This window comes from Tursiops truncatus, chromosome 15 (assembly GCF_011762595.2).
Source record: "Tursiops truncatus isolate mTurTru1 chromosome 15, mTurTru1.mat.Y, whole genome shotgun sequence".
Lineage (NCBI taxonomy): Eukaryota > Metazoa > Chordata > Mammalia > Artiodactyla > Delphinidae > Tursiops > Tursiops truncatus.
The window spans coordinates 56,418,291-56,437,537 of record NC_047048.1 but is presented as its reverse complement, the minus strand read 5'-3'; the positions used below and the strand labels follow the sequence as shown (position 1 = coordinate 56,437,537).

The 19,247-nt window shown below is 56.4% G+C and overlaps 1 protein-coding gene across 6 annotated transcripts; it reads left to right on the top strand.

Annotated features, from left to right (window-relative positions):
* The first annotated feature begins 1,019 nt into the window (after positions 1-1,019).
* Positions 1,020-19,179, top strand: HSPA12B (heat shock protein family A (Hsp70) member 12B). 6 transcript variants are annotated; one of them, XM_073792719.1, is made up of 13 exons: positions 1,020-1,151; positions 5,954-6,013; positions 7,658-7,755; positions 8,743-8,882; positions 11,456-11,642; positions 11,989-12,093; positions 12,424-12,540; positions 14,340-14,514; positions 15,228-15,314; positions 15,743-15,847; positions 15,957-16,215; positions 16,715-16,818; positions 17,410-19,179. In XM_073792719.1, the coding sequence occupies exons 2-13, from the start codon at positions 5,971-5,973 to the stop codon at positions 18,063-18,065; spliced, it is 2,076 nt and encodes a 691-aa protein (XP_073648820.1). In that variant the 5' UTR covers positions 1,020-1,151; positions 5,954-5,970; the 3' UTR covers positions 18,066-19,179. The 6 variants fall into 6 exon arrangements, with proteins under 6 accessions (XP_073648820.1, XP_073648824.1, XP_073648823.1 ...); XM_073792723.1 differs by lacking the exon at positions 8,743-8,882 and adding an exon at positions 3,764-3,887 and having other exon boundaries at positions 1,055-1,151; XM_073792722.1 differs by lacking the exon at positions 1,020-1,151 and adding an exon at positions 1,294-1,318.
* The last annotated feature ends 68 nt before the right edge of the window (positions 19,180-19,247 follow it).

Here is a 19,247-nt window from a genome sequence, read left to right as displayed (position 1 = left end):
GGGTGGGAGGGGCAGCTGATGCCCAAAGAACTGTGGGAGCCTTCTTTGGAGAAGGGGCTGGGGGAACAGACAGGAGGCCAGGCTCCCTAACACAGAGAGACAAGCTAAGAAGCAGCTTGGCCCTATCCCATCCGTGCCTAGCCTAAGCCTTTGTGGAAACACACTGGGCAGAGAGAAAGGGGCCAGGCCCAGGCCCTGCCAGAATCAGGAGGTGGTGGGCATTATGGGAAGTCAGCTGCCTTAGAGGGGCCTAGCAAGGAGATCTCCACTCTATGTCTCCTGTTTGGAGGCCAGGTCCCCAAATCCCCACGAAAGCATGGGTTAGGACAGGAAGAAGGTCATGAACCCTCACAGGAAAGGAGCTCTGTGCTCCTTGCCAAAGCAGGATGAGTTCTGAGTGATCCCTTTGCTAGGAGTGGGGACCCAAACTGTGAGAACCCTTCCCTCCCTACCCCAAACTTCAGCAAGGACAGACCTAGGCCCCAACCTGGGGCTTAAAGGCCTGTCCTCACCCTCAATCTGGCTTCTTCTCTCTTCTCTGACCCTTGGAGACCAAGCTCGGGATCTTGGGGGTGGGGTGGGGGTGTCTGGGTGAAGGGACTGCGAGAGTCCCGGGCAGGGGCTGGAGGGGTCTGGGCAGGGCCCTCCCTCTCAGCAGCTAGGCCCCTTAGGCTGAATCCCGAGGTGGCCTTGGGGTGGGCAGAGGAGCCCTTTGCAGTCGGGCTGCAGGAGGCCTACCAGGGCCTGAAATTCCTCTCCTCCTCCCTCCACCTCGTCTCCTCACCCTTCTCCCCTCACGGCCCCCCGGGTGGCTGGGAAGTGGGGGAGGCGCAGGAAGGGCAAAAGGAGGGGCGGTGGACTCGAGCCGGGCCGGGCCCCTCGGCGGAGGCCCGTGCTGCAGGCCCCGCCCCGGCCTCGCACATCTGGGCTGAAGCGCTGGCCCACCCGGCGGCGGCGGCAGCGGCGCGGCCATCCGGCCTGGGGGAGGGGGAGGGGAGGAGAGGGGCGGGGGCGGTGCGGGGCGGAGAGCCGGGCTGGGGCTGGGCGCACGTCGAGGGCTTTGGCCGACGCGGCAGAGCACAGCCGCCCCACCGGCTTTGGGCCCGGGATCCAGGCGTCTGGACACAGGTCGAGCTGTCGGCAGGGCAGAGGTGAGTTCTGGGCGGGGGACCGCTGGGCTCCCAGAGAGGAGAAAACGCCAAGGTTTGCGGTCTCATCGCGGGCTGGCGGCTGAGACCCCACCACAAACTTCCTGACCCAGGGGGACAGGACTGGGGCAGATCTTCAAGCTCCTCTCTCCAGCAGGGCTGTGGGTTCGGTAAGGCAATTGGGGTAGCGACGGAGGGCTACATCCGGGCTTTGGGACCCCACACTCGCCCTGTGGAGGGTGGGGATCTGGGGGAAGGGAGGGGGGCTCGAGGGACTTCCGTGTCTGTGAGGCTGGGGGCTGCTCCAGGGAGCCAGTTTGTGGAGGACACGGTGCTTAGGCCAGAGGTGGAGACCCCGGGGTTGAGTGTGTGTGTATTTGGGGATGCCTGCAGGGGGAGTTCCCAGGGCCTGTGGTTCAGAAAGTTCAAGAGTGGCTGGGTGGCACAGTGCCAGACTGTGGGCTGGCCTCATGAACAGGGACCTCTGGTTTCTCTCTGTGAGGCCAGCTTGGGAATCCAGGTGGGATGGGGTCAGGGCTCCCTGTGGGATCCCAGTGGAGCCAGGCTGTAAAGTTAGCTTGTGTGGGGGAGAGAAACTGACAGGGAGGGTGCTCTAAAATGTGGACTCCCTGGGAGAGTGAAGGCAGCCCTGGATCCCCAGAAGGTAAGAGATGAGGGACAGTGGGCAGAGGATGGGAGGGGCTTCAGGCCCTAGGCTGTGTGGGACAGAGGTTGTTTGTGAACTGGCTGCTCCCTTGATGAGGACCCATGGGGGCAGGGCAGGATGTATAGAAAGAAAAGTCGAGGACAGGGAGGGGACTTGGGAGGCCATTTCTATCACTCCCTGCCTCAGGCCAGGAGAAGGCAGCTTCCTCACCCCACAACCTCCCACTGGTCCCTCTCCTTGAGGGTGCCTCTCCAGAGACAGACTGGGGCAGCCCTTTGGGTGCCATTTCTGATCTGTTCCTTGGGCCCTGATTGGCTCAGCCTCTGGCTTGGGAGAAATGCCTGTGGCCTCTCTTTGCCTGCTGACTGGCAGGATGCTGAGAGAGCAGTGGATGGGAGAGGCAGGGTCCCGGTAAAAGGAGGCCTGCAGGGGTAGGGAGGTGAAAGTCCTAGGCTTTTGTGAGTCTGGGGGACACTGTGGGATGGGAGTCTCCAGTTTCAAGTCCCTACTCGGCCACACTCTGTCCTAGTCCCCAGTCATGCCTATTGGGTAGAAGCCAGGGCCAGGGGTCAGGGTAAAGCTGAAGATGAGAGGTCAATATGAGGCCAAGGGCTAGGGGTCAGTCCATGGGCAAGGTTAAGGGACAGACCATAGGCAGGGTTAAGGGTCTCTCTGTGGGTAGGGTAGGGGTCAGGCTGGGGCCAGGGTTTAGCCTGCCCCCAGGAAATGAAGTTATTCTCTCTGTATATCAAACTGCCCCACCCAATTCTCAAACCCATAAGCATCACCAGTCTGAAATTAGTGGGCCCCTGGGGCAGGGATCTACCTCTCCCCACTTCCAGCTGCAGGCCCCGCCCAGATATAGCTTTTGTAGCTGAGGTTGTCCTGAGTCCCATGATCAGCATTCTCCTTACATGTTTCTGGTATGTGGGTGTGTATGCATGGTGGGGGATGTCCCAAAGAAATATGGGGTATGTGTGTGTGCTTGTGTGGCTGCCACCCTCTTGTACCTCCACCTCTCAGAGAATCAGCAGGATCCTCCTTCTTTAACACAAATTGATTCAGGGCCTCCCTCCCTCCCTAAAGAACTCAGAATGACTAGAAAAAAAGTCTCAATAAGACCAAAAACTTCTGACAAGAGAAAATTCAGAATCCACATCACTAAGGGAAAGAACACTGCTCACATCTGTCGAACTTCCTGCCTTTTTATCAGCCACCTTCCTTTCTTGGACTTGATCCTCACAAGCCCCCTGCATGATCCATTTTACAGGAAAGGGCACTGAGGCACAGAGAGGCAACATGATGCACGCCAGCCAGGTGCTGTAACAGGCCCTTGTCAGCCCTGAGTGTAGGGGCATTCCGTGTCACATGCTCAAAGATGGGAGATAACTGGACCAGGTTCACAGAGCTGGGGAGATTATAGACGCATTGGTTTGGACATGGAATCAGCTTAGAGTGACAACTCTTGAGTCTTTTCTTCTTGGTGGTTCTAGATTGTTTCTGCTCCAAATACAGTATCCTTGGTTCAGAAAATCCATTCATTCATTCAGCAAAGCATTTCTCCAGCACTTAGCTGCAGAACCTGGCAGGAAGAAATGTCAATAAGTTTTTGCTGATGAATCAAAACAATGTATAAATAGGGCTGCCATATTCTCTCTTGTGGGCTTGATCCAGTAGTGTGTTCGTAGATGTTTTTCAGTCAGCTCCCCAAGAGGGAGAAAAACCTAATTTGCAGTTTACCAACTTCTATGGTAGAATCACCATGGCTGATTTCAAGCTATCAATGTGATGTCAATAAATGCAGAATTGAGAAGAGATGCACAGAATCAGCTCTTGGGAGCTGGTAGAATCCACGTCCAGCACGACACTCCATCACCCTGAACTGGGCACCTGTCCCTGGTTCTCAAGGCCCATACCCACCCCCACCATTTACTTTCCTTTTTCTCAGCATCATCCAGCTGCTGTACAAGTGCCCACGATCAGCCCCTGTATTTCTCCTGATTCTAATTCCTGGACATCCACCTGTGCACCTCCAGTGACAGCAGGACTGCATGCGTCTGGAAATCTCCATGGTGCTGGCCATGGGGGAATATCCTGGATGTGTCTCAGTGTCTGTCCATGCTGGGGCTGGGTTGTGTGAATTCTGTGTGAGCAAGGGTGTGTGCACATGTGTGTAGGGGTGTGACAGTGCCCAGCTCTGTGTCCGCTGTGTTCTGTTAGCAAAACTTCCTGATCTGGCCACTGGCTACAGAGAGGGAGTGGGCTCTGGGCTGTCCCCATCCTTGTTTAGGCTCACTGCTGAGGACAGTAGCATTGGTGATCTGAAGACTGGGCCAGGATACATTGACAAGCACTTCTCAAACCTTAGGGTGCTCCCAACCACCTGGGATCTTGTGAAAAAGCAAGCGCTGACTGAGCAGGTCCGGGGCGGAGCCTGAGGGCCTGCACATCTAACAAGCTCCCAGGGGACCCAGTGCTGCTGTCCTGATACCACTCTTTGAGTAACAAAGCTGTCAATGACCTGGAGGACGAGGCCTCTAGCTGGGCCCTCAGAACTTCACAGACACAAGCTCAGGTTCCTCCCACCTTAGAAGAGAAAATAAAAACCTGTCCTCCCCTCCTCAAGCATTATGTTCCTCCAGGTGCTAGCTGGAGGAGTGCTAGCTAGCTCTGTTCTCTCACTGTCTGCTCCCTCCTCGCCTACCTGACTCCCGCCCCATCTCCATCATTCCACTGAAATGCCATTAAAAACAGGTGTTTCCAGTCTCATCTAAAAATCTCTAAAGGCGTCTAGCTTCACAGCCTTCTCTTATCAAGATCTTCATGAAACCATAGCAGGCAACTCCGTTTCCCTGGCCAGCCAACCTTCCTCCAGTCAACCTTTATTCAGAGCTTCTCCTCCCTTCCCTTCCCCCACTCTACTTTCTGCCAAGCCTCCTGTGACAATGACTCCCAGACACGCATCTCCACCTCAGATTTCTCCCTGTCCTCTAGGTCATATGTCATCTGACTCCTCAGTCTGTTCTCTCAGCAGTTTCAAAACTGCACCCAGAACACTGCCCCTTACCCCTGCCAGCCTGCCATGCTCCAGTATTCTCCATTTCACCATCCATCTCCCAGCTTGAATCAGGCAATGTCATCCTTGACACCTTCTTCTTCCTAACCTCCCATGTCCAATCCAGCCATCTTCCATCAGGCTTGTTGATTTTAACCTCTAACATAAATGTCTACACTTCTGTCTCAAGACACACAGCCACCACCATCATCTGTTGCCTGGAGCACTTATTGGCTCCTGTTTTCATGTCGTCCCACTGCAATCTACACTTCCCATGCAGCCAGAGGGGCTTTTTAAAACACAGATTTAGTCATGCCCCTGCCTTCACTCTGCCACTTGAAACCTTTCAAGATTTGCTGTTGCCTTTCATGTAAAACCAGATCTAAAATTGGGTCCACCAGGGTCTACCTGCAGGGTGAGCCTAGCCCAACCCCTCTCTCCAGCCTTGCCATGCTCCCCTTTCTGCCCTGCTTCACAGTATCCTTCACAGCATTGTTTGTAATCTCAGATTCACTTACATGATTATCTGATTATGAATGGCTTCCCCACCAGGCTGTGGGCCCCCAGGACAGGGACAGTGTCTCTCTGGGTCACTGATGTCCCACAGCATCTGGCAGAGAGTGGGCACCTGAAAACACTTAGGAGCATCCTGGTTCCAACAAAGCAACTGTTAAAAAGACATTTTTGAGGGAATTCCCTGGCAGTCCAGTGGCTGGGTTTCCTCACTTCCACTGCAGGGGGCCAGGGTTCAATCCCTGCTCGGGGAAGTAAAATCCTGCAAGCCACGCAGTGTGGCCCAAAGAAAAACCTGACATTTTTGAGACAAGCTGGGATGGAGGATTGAGCATTGGATGAAATTAAGGAATTACTGTTGATTTTGTTAGACATGATAGTGGTGTTGTGGCAATGTCTTTTAAAAAATCTCTGTTAGAGAGACATTAAATAATTTATAGGTCAAGCAACATGCCTGGGATTTGCTTCAAAGGACTCCAGCCAAAAGTAAATAAATAAAATAAACAATTATTCAGTAAGGGAACAAAGGAACAAATAAATGCCATTCTGCTTGTCTGTTCCTGTTCACAGCCACAGGGCCTACAAAGATGCTGGCTGTCCCGGAGATGGGCCTGCAGGGGCTGTACAGCGGTAAGACCCACCCCCTCACCTCTGCCCGGGGCCCACTGCCCCCCTCACCCTGGCACTCAGACCCACCCCTAGTCTGTCCATGTGCCTTGCCCAGCAGAGGCTCCTGAGCACCGTTCTGTGAGTGTGTGTGCACAAGGAGGGTCAGTGTAACAGGACTACGCATGTGAGTGTGTGTGTGTGTCTGCGTGTCTGCCTATGGGCAGGTCTCTGGGCACAGGGTGTGTATGTCTGCACAGAACTCTGTGTGCATGCGCATCTGCCTTTGGCCTGGTCTGGGCGCAGGCTCTGGGTTCTGTGCAGGGGTAGGAGGCCAGGAGGCAGGACGGACACGCCTCAGGAAGTCCACTCACAAAGACCTGGTGGGCTGGGGCTTCCTTCCTGACTCCCTTCCCAGGCTCAAACCACAGCAACTCGGCCCCTCAAGCTGGAGCTGGTGACAGGACTCAAGCCTGCCCTGGCCACCTGAGAAAAAGGGGCTCTGGGAGTGTGACCACCATGTCCTTGCCCCTCCAGCACTGCAAGACAGATGCCAGCCCTGTCCAGGCACTTCCCAGAATCATGCCCAGCCCCTCACATATATTCCAAGTGTACCCCAAGGTCGAGGAGGGCTGGGACTTGCCAGGGCCACAGAGCTGTGGCTGAGCGAGTACACAGGCCCCAGCCCTGGCTCAGCCTAAAGCCAGACATTGATTTGCCAATGTGTCTTCATACCAGACCCCATCAATCTCCCTGGCCAGCGCCCCCGTCCCCACACACGGATCTCAGGGCAGCCCCAGTCCCCCTCCCAGGGGCCTTAGCAAAGTTCAGTGTGGTGGTGATAAGCCCACCAGCCCACACCAGCAAAGCAGGCCCTCCTGCCCCCTGAGCTGCCAGAGCCTCCAAACCAGGCTTTGGGCTGCCTTCTGGGCGCTGCACTGCTTCCTCCCACCAAAGGTCCAGCTCAGTCCTGGGCCTGTGAGAGGGTCTTAAGGGGGCCTCCTGCCCCCAAACGCTGGCTCCAGGTCTATGTGTGTCATGGGGGAGGGGAGGCTTGGAATCTGACTTCCTAGTGTGGTGGACACCTCTTGGCTCAGGGCTGGGCTGGGGGAGGTGTTGCCCCAGTCAGCCAGCTGGGCCTGTCCATGGCCCTTGTGGGGCAGAGGGAGGGGAGGAGGCAACTCCCTCAGGTCCTGATTAGAACCATGTGGCTGCACTTTAGTGGGGAGAGGAGCGGCTCCACTCCCACTCAGGTCTGTAGTCCCCTACCTTTTCTGGTTTCTCCACCCTCACCCCAGGAGCTCACCTGCCCCATCTCTCCTGCCCTTCTATCTCTGGACTCAGTCTTCCCCACCCCCACAATGCTTCTCTGTCTCTCCCCTTCCCTGCTGTGTCTGAGGAGTGCTGGGGGAGACAGTGAGTCCCTAGGTGAAGTATGTCACCCTTCAGGAATAGGTCGCCTCTAACTGATAACAGACCCTGAGCCCAGCTATCCCCGACCCCGACCTCAGTCCTGTCCTTCCTACCCTCCCTCCCTCATCCCCTTTCCCCAGCAGGGTACCCCTCACCTTGGCCCAGCAATGACTGATGAAGAATCCCCCAGGCTTGGGCCCCAGCCACCAGCCCCTTACCCTGATTGTGCCAGAGTGATTTGCCCTCTCTTTGCAGGTTCCAGCCCAGAGCGGTCTCCAGTGCCCAGCCCACCCGGCTCCCCAAGGACCCAAGAAAGCTGTGGCATTGCCCCCCTCACACCCTCACAGTCTCCAGTAAGCCCAGAGCAGGGATTGGGGTGGTGGGTGGCCTGGTTAGTGGGGAAGGTCACACTGGTGCCTGGAAGAGCCCTGGCAGGTCTGGGCTGGGGGTGCCATCATGCTTCCTGCCCCTACACACTCCACTCATGTTCCCCCTGATGGGTTAGCCTTAGGTGACCTTGGACTGTAGGGGTAACAATTCTACTGAGGTGATCTCTCTCCAGGATAACATCTAGGGACCATTGCACGTAACCTGCCTGGGGCAGGTGTACTTCTGAGCAAGTAGTTTTGTGTGTTCTTAGAGCACTGGGCCTCCGAGACTTGCTTCCCCTCCTGTCAACCACAGCCACCTTAATACAAGGTATATCTAGGGAAGAGGAGACATGTTGCTAAAAAATAGTTTGGGGCTAGCTTGAAGTATCCAGGACATAACCAGCACCCCCAAGCTCCCTAGGTCACCCCACGTGGGGTGGCCTCACCCTAGTGATTCAGCCTGGGGACCCCCTTTTTCTCAGGGAGCCCAGGCCTGGCCTGGGAGGAGTCAGGGACCACTCTTGGGCACATGCATGGGGCCTCTCTTCTCTGTCACAGAACTGGATAGAGTCTGGCTGTGTCACTGTGGCCACAAAGAGCAAGAGGGTCAAATATACGCAGGTCCATGTGCTATGAAGCTGCTCAGAGCAGCAAAATTGCCCCCAGCTGGGCCCAGGCTGTGAAGTGGTGTGAGATGGGGGTGGGGCAAAGGCAGTCCAGGCAGAAGGTGGGCAGAGAACCAGAAGCAGGGAAGCAGGAGCTCAAGCCCAAAACTTCATGGGGCTACCTGAGAGGCCTTGGGCTTTCTGAACAGTTGGCATCTCAAGGGCTTACCTTGGAGCTTAGGAGAGGAAGGAAGCCAGGCAGGCAGGTAGGTGGGGTTGGGCCAGGGCCGGTCTGGACCACAGCCAGGGGTTGGGAGGGCTCCCACATACACTCAGCCTGGCCATCTGGCTGCTCCCTGACTAGGTCTTGCACTTGCAGAAGCCTGAGGCCCGAGCCCCCCAGCAGGCCCCCTTCTCCGTGGTAGTGGCCATCGACTTCGGCACCACATCCAGTGGCTATGCCTTCAGCTTTGCCAGTGACCCTGAGGCCATCCACATGATGAGGTGAGGGTGGCTGGGCTGGGAGATTGGTGTGGGGTGCGGGGGGAATCCTACACCCTGGGAGAGACCTGGTCCCAGAAGTACTGTCACTAAGGAGAAGTGGGGTCTCCTCAGAGTGCCTTCCACCCTTAGTCTGGGCTCCTCACTGGGGCAAAAGTTTGGAGGATGGGTGCTAGGCCTGGGCCCTCAGCCCCAATTGGGGCAGCTCTCTGACCTCTGCAGGAAATGTTGGGCTTTGTTTTTTATTTTAAATTTTTTATTGAGAGATAACAAACATACAGTAAAATACACAGATCTTTTTCTGGGCTAGTCACAAACACATACACAAATACATATGCACAAATACATATGCACAAATACATATGCAAAAACCAAATAAATATGTGGTTTTAAAATAAAAGTGTTATATCATACAACTTGCTTTATTTTAAGCTTTCAACACTATTTTCTAGATGTTTCATGTGAATACAGAGAGCCACGATTTTGTTTTAATGGTTGCATAGTATTCCACAGTACAGATGTGTCATAATTTATCCATTCTTATATTGATAGTTTTGAGGCTATTTTTCCTTCTAATTTTTCACTATTACAAAAAGTGTTGCAATGAATATTCTTCCTTGAAAACTTGTGCTGGAATTTCTATGTGGTAGAATCCTAGAGGCAGATTCCTAGGTTCGGCTCAAATGAAATACAAGGAAATGAACGATCAGAGGGTTAACTGAGTTGACAAGTCACACAGTTGTCATGAAAGAGCTGTTTGAAAAATCCATTCTGATGGATTTTGTTTTGTTTGAATGAAACATTTGTCTGACACTCCCCTTCAGGCCTCAAGACCCTGATCCTTTGAATATATCTTAGTGGGGCTGTAGCCTATAGGGGGAAGACCCCTGTAGAAGACCCCAAAGCTCCCAACTCAGCCTGGGGTGGGGAATCAGGGGGCTTCACCAGGGCCTGGGAGGCTGGATGGAAGGGTGGGTGGAGAGACAGGCAAAGGGTCACTGCCCCAAAGATACAGGGGACCTAACCTACATGAGCGTGGACTGTCCTTCCCCCTTCTCTGCTCCCTCCACATCCACATGAGGCCACAAAGGCTCTGGGCCCTTAGAGCTCTCTAAGAGCTGCAGGGCATCCCAACTTGTCAGCACGCACAGCCAAGGCCATGCTGGGCCCCTTGCTGGGGCTGAGGACACATGAAGGGACACTGGAGATAACAATCACAGGAAGTAACTGGGGGCATCTTGGCCTCCTCCCAAGTCCTTCCCACCCCCACTAGCCACTAATCCCCATCACTTCTATCTCTAATATCTCTGTAATACCCGCCTACTTCTCTCCACCACTACCACCCCGAAGTTCAGCCCCACCCTCTCTCACTTGAACGGTTGCAATATCCTCCTCCCTAGTTTTCCTTCTCCATCCTCCCTCCCCTCCACTCTGTTGCTACATGGGGACCAGTGACCTTTCTAAAGGCAAATGTGGTCATGCCTCTTCACTCCCCTACCTAATACCCACCAAGACAGAATTCTGATATGGCATTTGATACTCCTCCTTAGTTGATCTTACGATTCCTGTATTTTCTCCTGCTTTGAGCCAACTTATAGCTAGTTCTCCCTGGTCTTTCACACCTCTAAGCTTTTGCACATGCTCTTCCTTCTGCCTGGATTCCCAGTTATTTCCCCAAAAGGCTGCACTGGTGAGCTTGGCCTAGAGGAGTCAGGGCATCAGACAACGCAGAGGAAGGGGAGGAAGGATTTGCCAGGCTAATGAACTGGGCAGTGAGTTCTGGGTGGAGGTCCAGATGATGCCTGCACATAGGGAAGTCTGGAGTCTCAGGTTTTGGGGGCCTGCTGGAGGTGCAGTCAGCTGGGGTGTAGCTACTGATGTCGGCCAGATAGGAGTGATCATGAATACCTTGAAAGAGCTTAGCTGTGGAAGATGGCCTAGAGGAGGGCAAACCAGCTGGCTGGGAGGAGGCCTCTGCCAGGGTCCTGGAGAGACACATCAGAAGGCCAGACAAGGCAGATGGTTTGCTGCTGCTGCTTGTTAAAAAGACAGGGAGGTGGGCTTCCCTAGTGGTGCAGTGGTTGAGAGTCTACCTGCCGATGCAGTGGATGCGGGTTCATGCCCCGGTCCAGGAAGATCCCACATGCCGCAGAGCGGCTAGGCCTGTATGCCATGGCTGCTGAGCCTGGGCATCCGGAGCCTGTGCTCCGCAACGGGAGAGGCCACAACAGTGAAAGGCCCGCATACCACAAAAAAAAAAAAGAAAAAAAAAGGGAGGTGAGGTCCAATGGTATACTTCATGGAAGGGATCAGGAGCTGAGGATGTCGGATGGGACCCATGGCCCCATGGATAGAGAGGATCCCATGAGCAACGTTTATGGAGATTTAAGTGGATGCCAAGCACCATATTCACAAGAACCCTAAAAGGTAGGTATTATTATCATTCTCATTTTAGATACGGAAAGACTGAGGCTTGGGGAAGCCAAGTGAGCTGCCCAAAGTCACACAGCTGGTTCCAGAGCCAGCACAAAGGGAGGATTACTGCTGACCACACTGACAGCTATCTGCCTCCACAGGAAATGGGAGGGCGGGGACCCAGGTGTGGCCCACCAGAAGACCCCCACCTGCCTGCTGCTGACCCCAGAGGGTGCCTTTCACAGTTTTGGCTATACAGCCCGTGATTACTACCACGATCTGGACCCTGAGGAGGCTCGTGACTGGCTCTACTTTGAGAAGTTCAAGATGAAGATCCACAGTGCCACTGTGAGTCACATTCTGGCTCAGGGCCCAGCTCCAGCCAGGGAGGCAGGGCTAGGAGGGAAAACGGGGAGGGAGGCCTCATGGAGGGTAGGTAAAGCTAAAAGGTGAGGAGGGGACTGGTGGAGGAGTAGCTAAGGAGGCGGAACTTGAATGTAAGGGATGGAGGCATGACCAAGGGGTGAAGATAGGGTAAAGAGAGGGGCTGGGGAGAGAACTAATGTGAGATTAGAGCCAGAGTGGGACAGTGCCAAAGAGGAGGAGCACCAGGAAATGGGGTGAGTATAAGAGGTTGTCAGGAAATGGAGGCAGAGCTACGGCCTCCTGCAGAGTCACCTTGTGTCCCTGCCAGGATCTCACCTTGAAGACCCAGCTAGAAGCGGTAAATGGAAAGAAAATGCCTGCTCTGGAGGTGTTCGCCCATGCCTTGCGCTTCTTCAAGGAGCATGCCCTTCAGGTGCGCTGTGACCCCATCCCTGCCTACTGGGGTGGAGGGCCCCCAGGTCCATCCTTTCCCCTCAGCCCATCCCCTCTCCATCCAGTGGGTAGCCACTGTCAGAAGACAGAGGTCGTCTTCTCCAGTCCCCTGCCTTTCTATCTGGTAGAGCCTGCATCAACCCTACAGGTGTTGGGGAGGTGGTGGTGGTGGGGAAGTGGGTGTTAGGATTCCAAGTTAGCTGGGAAGTTCCTCCTGAGGGCTGATTAGTTCCTCCAGCTCCCATAGAGGCTAAAGACACTCCCCGCAAACCAAGCCAGCCATTCCCCTCACTGCCCTCTCCTGCTCCAGGAGCTGAGGGACCAGTGCCCATCGCTGCCAGAGAAGGACACTGTGCGCTGGGTGTTGACAGTGCCGGCCATCTGGAAACAGCCAGCTAAGCAGTTCATGCGAGAGGCTGCCTACTTGGTGAGAATGTGCACTCAGAGCCGTGGACGTTGGTCGGGAGGGCCCCGGGCAGGGCCCATACCCTCATTCACCCACCACCCTTGGGACCACAGAGCCACTGTGTAAAGACTGCCAGCCGCCCCCTGCTGGCCATTTTGGAGGGCTGTTGCCACCAGGAAAGGGGGTGGGCCTGCAGGACCAGAGAGCAGAGGGACAAAAGACACAGCCCAGGCCAGCTTAAACAGTGTCTTAGGGCAGGTTTCCTAGAAGCAGAGCCCAAGATGGGGATTCTTGTGCATGTGGTCTATTGCTAGGACTCTCAGGAGAAAGGGGAGTGAGGAAAGCAGGACAGGAGAAAGAGTTGAGCAAGGATGTGGTCTCAGCTGGAGTCTAGCCTCAGCCTGATCCCATGGAGAGCTCTAGAGGGAGAATGTACTGTGGCGTTGGCCACGGGGAGGCGGGGGGGGGGGGGGGTGGCTTTTTGTCCATCCTTATCAGTCTGTCATTGGTTACTGGGGGGGTTGGGGAAAGCCCCTCCAAGTGAGGCGGTTCTCATTCAGCTGAGGGCAGTTCTTCAGAGAAGGGGCAGCGGTGAGCCAATAGCAGCCAACATTCACAGTAGCTGGGCAGGACACCAAGAACACCCACTTCAGCCAGCATCAGTATTTTCACCACAGCCCCAACCACTGAGCAGGGGAAATAGGACTATGAAACTATGAAGGGAGGCAATTTTGGCCAATGTTTGCTGGTCTTCCTACCATAAGAGGTGCCCAAAGGTCTGGAGAAAGGGGGACGGCTCAGGCACCCCCCTCTCAAGTGGAAATGGGGAGGTTGGAGGGGGGCTCATTGTTTGATCCTGCCTGTGAACCTGAGGCCTTGGTGGACACCCTAGGATCCCCAAAAGGGATCTCAGGAATTCCAGTACATCTTCCCATGGAAGATACCAGGACCCCCAACCCCCCACAAACACAACTTTGGGCCAGGCATGCCACAGCTGTCAAATCCGCAGGTGCCTACACTTGTCTCTAGAAGGAGCTAACCCTGAGGCCAGTGGGCATCCCCCTGCAGAGACCAGGATGAAAGCATGGCTGTGCCCAGCCAGAACAAACACCTACACCAGTGGCCCCCTGCTGGTTTACCCACCCTGCTTCCTCCCACACTGTTCCCTGTCAGCTGAGAACAGGCTGGAGTCTCAATACCCACCCATCCCCATCCCCCACCTGGTCAGACTGCCTTGCCTTGGCGCCTGAAATTTCAGTTAAAGTTTCTTTCCTCCTATATCAGATTCCCTGAGAACAAAGTTCTCCTAAGAGTGGGGAGGCCCATAGCCACTGTCTATCACCAGTGGAGAAAGAGGGTTCAGTAAGCCAAAAGGGGCCCCCCCACCCCTCTGACTGATGGTCTGGCCATTATACCCACCCTCCCCAATACATTGTTTTGGAGTCTCCACTAACCCCCTCAGCCAGTGCTTAGCTGGCCAACCCAGCATCTGTGAAGGGAACCTTGCTGCAGCCCAGGGACACCTTGGGCAGCCTGGAGGCAGATCCCAGGTGCTCTAGGTTTTCACTCAGTCTAGGGTCTCTTCCTGCTGGGCAACACCATGGCATCCTTGGCCATGGCCATGCCCCTCCCCAGCCTGGTCACAGGGTGGCTGTGAGACAGCTCCAAATTTGTGCAGCATGGAGGGGCCTCAGAAGCTTAGCATGGGTGGGGTATAATCCAGAGGAGATTGGAGCCCCACAGGCCCCCGGTTGCCTGCCCATTTCAGTGTGATGTTTGGCCCATGATGCTCCCCAACCCTGCTAACCACCCATCCTCAGGCCGGACTGGTGTCAAGAGAGGATGCAGAGCAATTACTCATCGCCCTGGAGCCTGAGGCCGCCTCTGTCTACTGCCGCAAGCTGCGTCTGCACCAGCTCGTGGACCTGAGCAGCCGAGCTCCAGGCAGCGGGCGCCTGGGCGAGCGCCGCTCCATTGATTCCAGCTTCCGTCAGGGTGAGCCACCCCCAGGGATACTGCCCAGTGGTGGCCTTGGAGGCAGGCGCTGAAGATTACACCTTGCCCTAGAGTAGCACTGTCAGAGGATGGTAGGACTCAGCCCAGCCCTGAATCTGAGAGTGGGAGAGTGATGCCTACCCTGGGGAGAGGTGCTTGGGTACTGACAAAGGGTACTCTGAGCTGAAGGTGGAGGTCTTCAGGAGCTGCCCCTTAAACAGCCACTGAATCAGTTTTCCCTCCCCTCCTGGCACATCAGCTGTCCTCCCCCCTCCCCCATCAGCCCCCAGCTCCTGCTGCCAGGACCAGGAACTGGGACAGCTATGGTCAACCTTCATCATCCCCTCAGATGCCATCTCCCATGACAGGGAGAGGTCCCAGGACCTCCCCCCACCCCATCACCAGCTCCTTCAGACCTTCTTAATTCTGATTTTGCCATGGCCTGAGCCCTTCTGGATTAAGGGAACGTCCTGCAGCCAGAAATATTCCCCCTTAGCTGTTGGTTACAGTGCCTAAGATTACCCCATCCAGTTTCTCTGGACCCTCTGGGGTTCAGCATTGCCCTCTCCCAGTTAGGAGTGGAGCAGGAGTTTCAGGAGCACTGGCTGCTCCAGATGCTCATGGAGGGCGTTGGTGGAAGGATGTGGGGCATTGAGCATAGTAGCTGAGACACCCCTTCTAACCTCACTGTCCTGCTGTCCCTCAACACACAGCCCGAGAGCAGCTTCGAAGGTCCCGCCACAGCCGCACGTTCCTGGTGGAATCGGGTGTCGGAGAACTGTGGGCTGAGATGCAAGCAGGTGGGGGAGGGGAGATGGAGGGATATTCCTTGGGCCCTGTGGGGCACCGTATACTGAAGGTGGGGGGAACATTCCCAAAGTCAGCTCTAGCCCCTAGGAACCCTGCCCCTTCCAACTCTTTCAGCTGTACCTAACCTCGTAGTTCCCCTCAGTCACCTGCACTCCCACCCCCACTCACAGCCATGCCCCTAACCCCCACTCCCCTGGGGGATTCTCTGCAGATGAGTTGCAGAATCCTGGGACCATTTTCCCCCACACCTTGTGCTCCTACCTGGTGACCCTCAAGCACCTGAAGCCCCTTTCAACCCTAACCCCCATGGCCCCGCAGACAGGGCTCAGGACCTGGGGCAGGGCTGGAGGCTGGGTGTGTCTGCAGAGGGCACAGAGCTGAAGGTGCCACGAGTGTGTGCTCACGCTCGCCCCCCTAGGAGACCGCTACGTGGTGGCAGACTGCGGGGGAGGCACGGTGGACCTTACCGTGCACCAGCTGGAGCAGCCCCATGGCACCCTCAAGGAGCTCTACAAGGCATCTGGTGAGTAGCCAGGCAGCGCCCTTGGTACCCAGACCGCCCTGGCCCCGCCAACGCCCCCTGGCGGCGGAGTCGGCACTGACGCCCCACTTCCTCCTCTGCCCTACCCAAGGTGGCCCCTGTGGCGCGGTGGGCGTGGACCTGGCCTTCGAGCAGCTGTTGGGCCGCATCTTCGGCGAGGACTTCATCGCCACCTTCAAAAGGCAACGCCCAGCAGCCTGGGTGGATCTGACTATAGCCTTCGAGGCCCGCAAACGCACCGCAGGCCCACACCGTGCGGGGGCGCTCAACATCTCGCTGCCCTTCTCGTTTATTGACTTCTACCGCAAGCAGCGAGGCCACAACGTGGAGACAGCCCTGCGCAGGAGCAGGTGGGCCGGGGGACCGCACCTACAGGGGAAGGTGTGGGAAGGTGTGGGCCCCGGGGGGGAGTAGGGGAGCCACCTTATCTGTCCCACGCACATATCATGCCAGCCCCGGTGGAGGCAGTGGGAGGGGCATGAGTACCCCAGCTGGAATCAGCAGCCCAAACTGGGGCGAGAATCTTGAGCCTGCAGAAAGGCCAACATCTACCTCTTCCCATTCCCTGCGCGCACACGCACGCGCGCGCGCACACACACACACACACACACACACACACACACACACACACACGCTAGCCAATGGGTCTGGGTTCCTCTGCTCGAGGCAAAGGGAGGCTCCTCTCCTGGGACCTCATGCCTGGACCTGGAACAGACCTGCGTCTAAAGCCCTGAAAGTATGCCTGGCACAACACATAATGTGCAGTCAGTGCCCAGGTACTTCGACCTGGAATAGGGGTAGCGCCCGGGACCCTGACCCATGGGCCTGTGCCTCCTTCAACACCTACAGCGTGAACTTCGTGAAGTGGTCCTCACAGGGGATGCTCAGGATGTCTTGTGAGGCCATGAACGACCTTTTTCAGCCCACGGTCAGCGGGATCATCCAGCACATAGGTGAGCACCTGAGCCTGGGTCCTTCATTCACCTCAACATACATACCCAGATGCGGGAATATGTTACCCTGTTAGTGCCTGGAAACCTCCCCATATCCACACACTGGAATGAGACCCAGAATCATCTGGAATACCTGGAGGATGCAGTGTGGTGGGGATTAAGAGATAGGCGGGAAAATGTGCAGTCTTGCCAGGTTAAAGAACCTCTGGTGCCTGTTTCCCCAAATGGGGTGATAGTATTAGGTCCCCCAAACTGTTATCACAGGGATTTAAATGAGCTGAAGTATCTAGAGAGTGCAATGTCTTGCACGTAGTAGGCATTTAATATGTGTAAATGCAGACCCTTATCTCAAGCCCTCCACAGTGTGGTGGGGAAGCAGAGCCCATAAAGATTGCCAGGGGCCCTCACGAAAGTGCCCGGTGTTTTTCTTTATGAAAACCAGGCTACCCTTTTATAGTGAAATGACTAGTTTCTGGCTGCCTGAGGATACAGGCGGGCAGAGGAGAGGCACCAGTGGCTGCGCAGTGGTGGCCTCAGTGGCCCACTCCCCGTCCCTCCTCCTTACCCCCACCCTTCACTCCTGTACCGCAGAGGCGCTGCTGGCGCGCCCCGAAGTGCAGGGCGTGAAGCTGCTGTTCCTGGTGGGCGGCTTCGCAGAGTCGGCCGTGCTGCAGCACGCGGTGCAGGCAGCACTGGGTGCCCGCGGCCTCCGCGTGGTGGTTCCGCACGACGTGGGCCTCACCATCCTAAAGGGTGCGGTGCTCTTCGGGCAGGCTCCGGGCGTCGTTCGGGTGCGCCGCTCGCCGCTCACCTACGGCGTGGGCGTGCTCAACCGCTTTGTGGCTGGGCGCCACCCGCCCGACAAGCTGCTGGTTCGCGACGGCCGCCGCTGGTGCACCGACGTGTTCGAGCGCTTCGTGGCCGCCGAGCAGTCGGTGGCCCTGGGCGAGGAGGTGCTGCGCAGCTACTGCCCAGCGCGCCCAGGCCAGCGGCGCGTGCTCATCAACCTGTACTGCTGCGCCGCCGAGGACGCGCGCTTCATCACCGACCCAGGCGTGCGCAAGTGCGGCGCGCTCAGTCTAGAGCTCGAGCCCGCCGAGGGAGGCCCCCATGCCGCCGGCGCGCCCCCTAGCCGCCGCGAGATCCGCACTGCTATGCAGTTTGGCGACACCGAGATTAAGGTCACTGCCGTCGACGTCAGCACCAATCGCTCCGTGCGAGCCGCCATCGACTTTCTTTCCAATTGAGGGCGCAGTGCCAGCCCCCGTCGGCCCCGCTGAACTCTCTTTTGGCCCAGGGCCTGGGGAGCGGGCTGAGGCGGACCAACCGGCCCCATTCCCCACCATCCTGCCCCGGGAGGTGAGGGGAGGTGAGGTCACAGGAGGATGGGTGGGGACATATCCAGAAACTCTGGCTTTAGGATTGGGCCCCGGTCCGCTGACTGGAAGGCTGAAGGGCCCTGCCAAGGACTGAGGTCAAGGAGACTTAAAAGAGGTTTGCAAGACGGCGTGCCCACAGGGAGCACATGATCCTGAAAGCAGAATGCACCGGAAGACTTGAGCCCTGGTCTGAACTGGGGTCCGGGATGGGAGTGGGGGGGTGGGGGTGCAGCTGCAGGTGGGGCAGCAAGAGGAAGGAGGTTGTGCACGGCCTGGGCCTGAAGGGCGGAGTGCACTGACTGACTGGCTCAGCCTGTTTAGGGAGCCAGACAGGACAAGGACTGGAAACTGACAGGAAAGGGACAGGGGTAGTAAGACCTTCCTGGGTGTGGTACTGACCACCCAAGTATGAATGTTAATTGTAGAAAGAGCAGTAGCAGACTATGAGAAGGGTACAGGGCGAGGCACTTATGAGGGGGATGTGGGGGCACATGTCGGGGGGGGCCTTTCCTTTCTATCTGAGAAGGCCCCAGGGGCAGCCTATGAATGACCCACTTGCACTCCATCGAGCCACGGAGTGGGGGGAGGGTAGGGAGGACAGAGGGAGCACTGGTCGCAGCTCTGCCATCAACTCAGTGTACCTGCCCTCCCATGATGTGCAACAGCTCCACCTGCCTGAGAACCCTAAGGTGACAATAAAGCATTTATGCTCAAGGTGAAGCTATAGCCTCCTGGTACCTCACAAGAGGGGACCCTAATAGTGGAGTAGTGGAGAGGGGCTGGGATCTGCAAAGGGAGGTTTTCAGCTGTGCCTGGGGCTGGGAACTGACCAGAAGGGGGTGCTGCTGTCTCTGGGTCAAGCCTCCCAAACTGAATGCCCCATTCCACAAGACCTCTCTCTGACCTGGGCAGAAGGCCCCTCCCCATCCAAACTCTGTCTTGGCAACTATTCCCAGGCCTAAAATGTCACCCCCTGTGCATACTTCTTTTGGGGCCAGGTGCTGTAATACCACAAAGTGACCTTGCCTCCAAAAAGAATGAGTTGAGCCA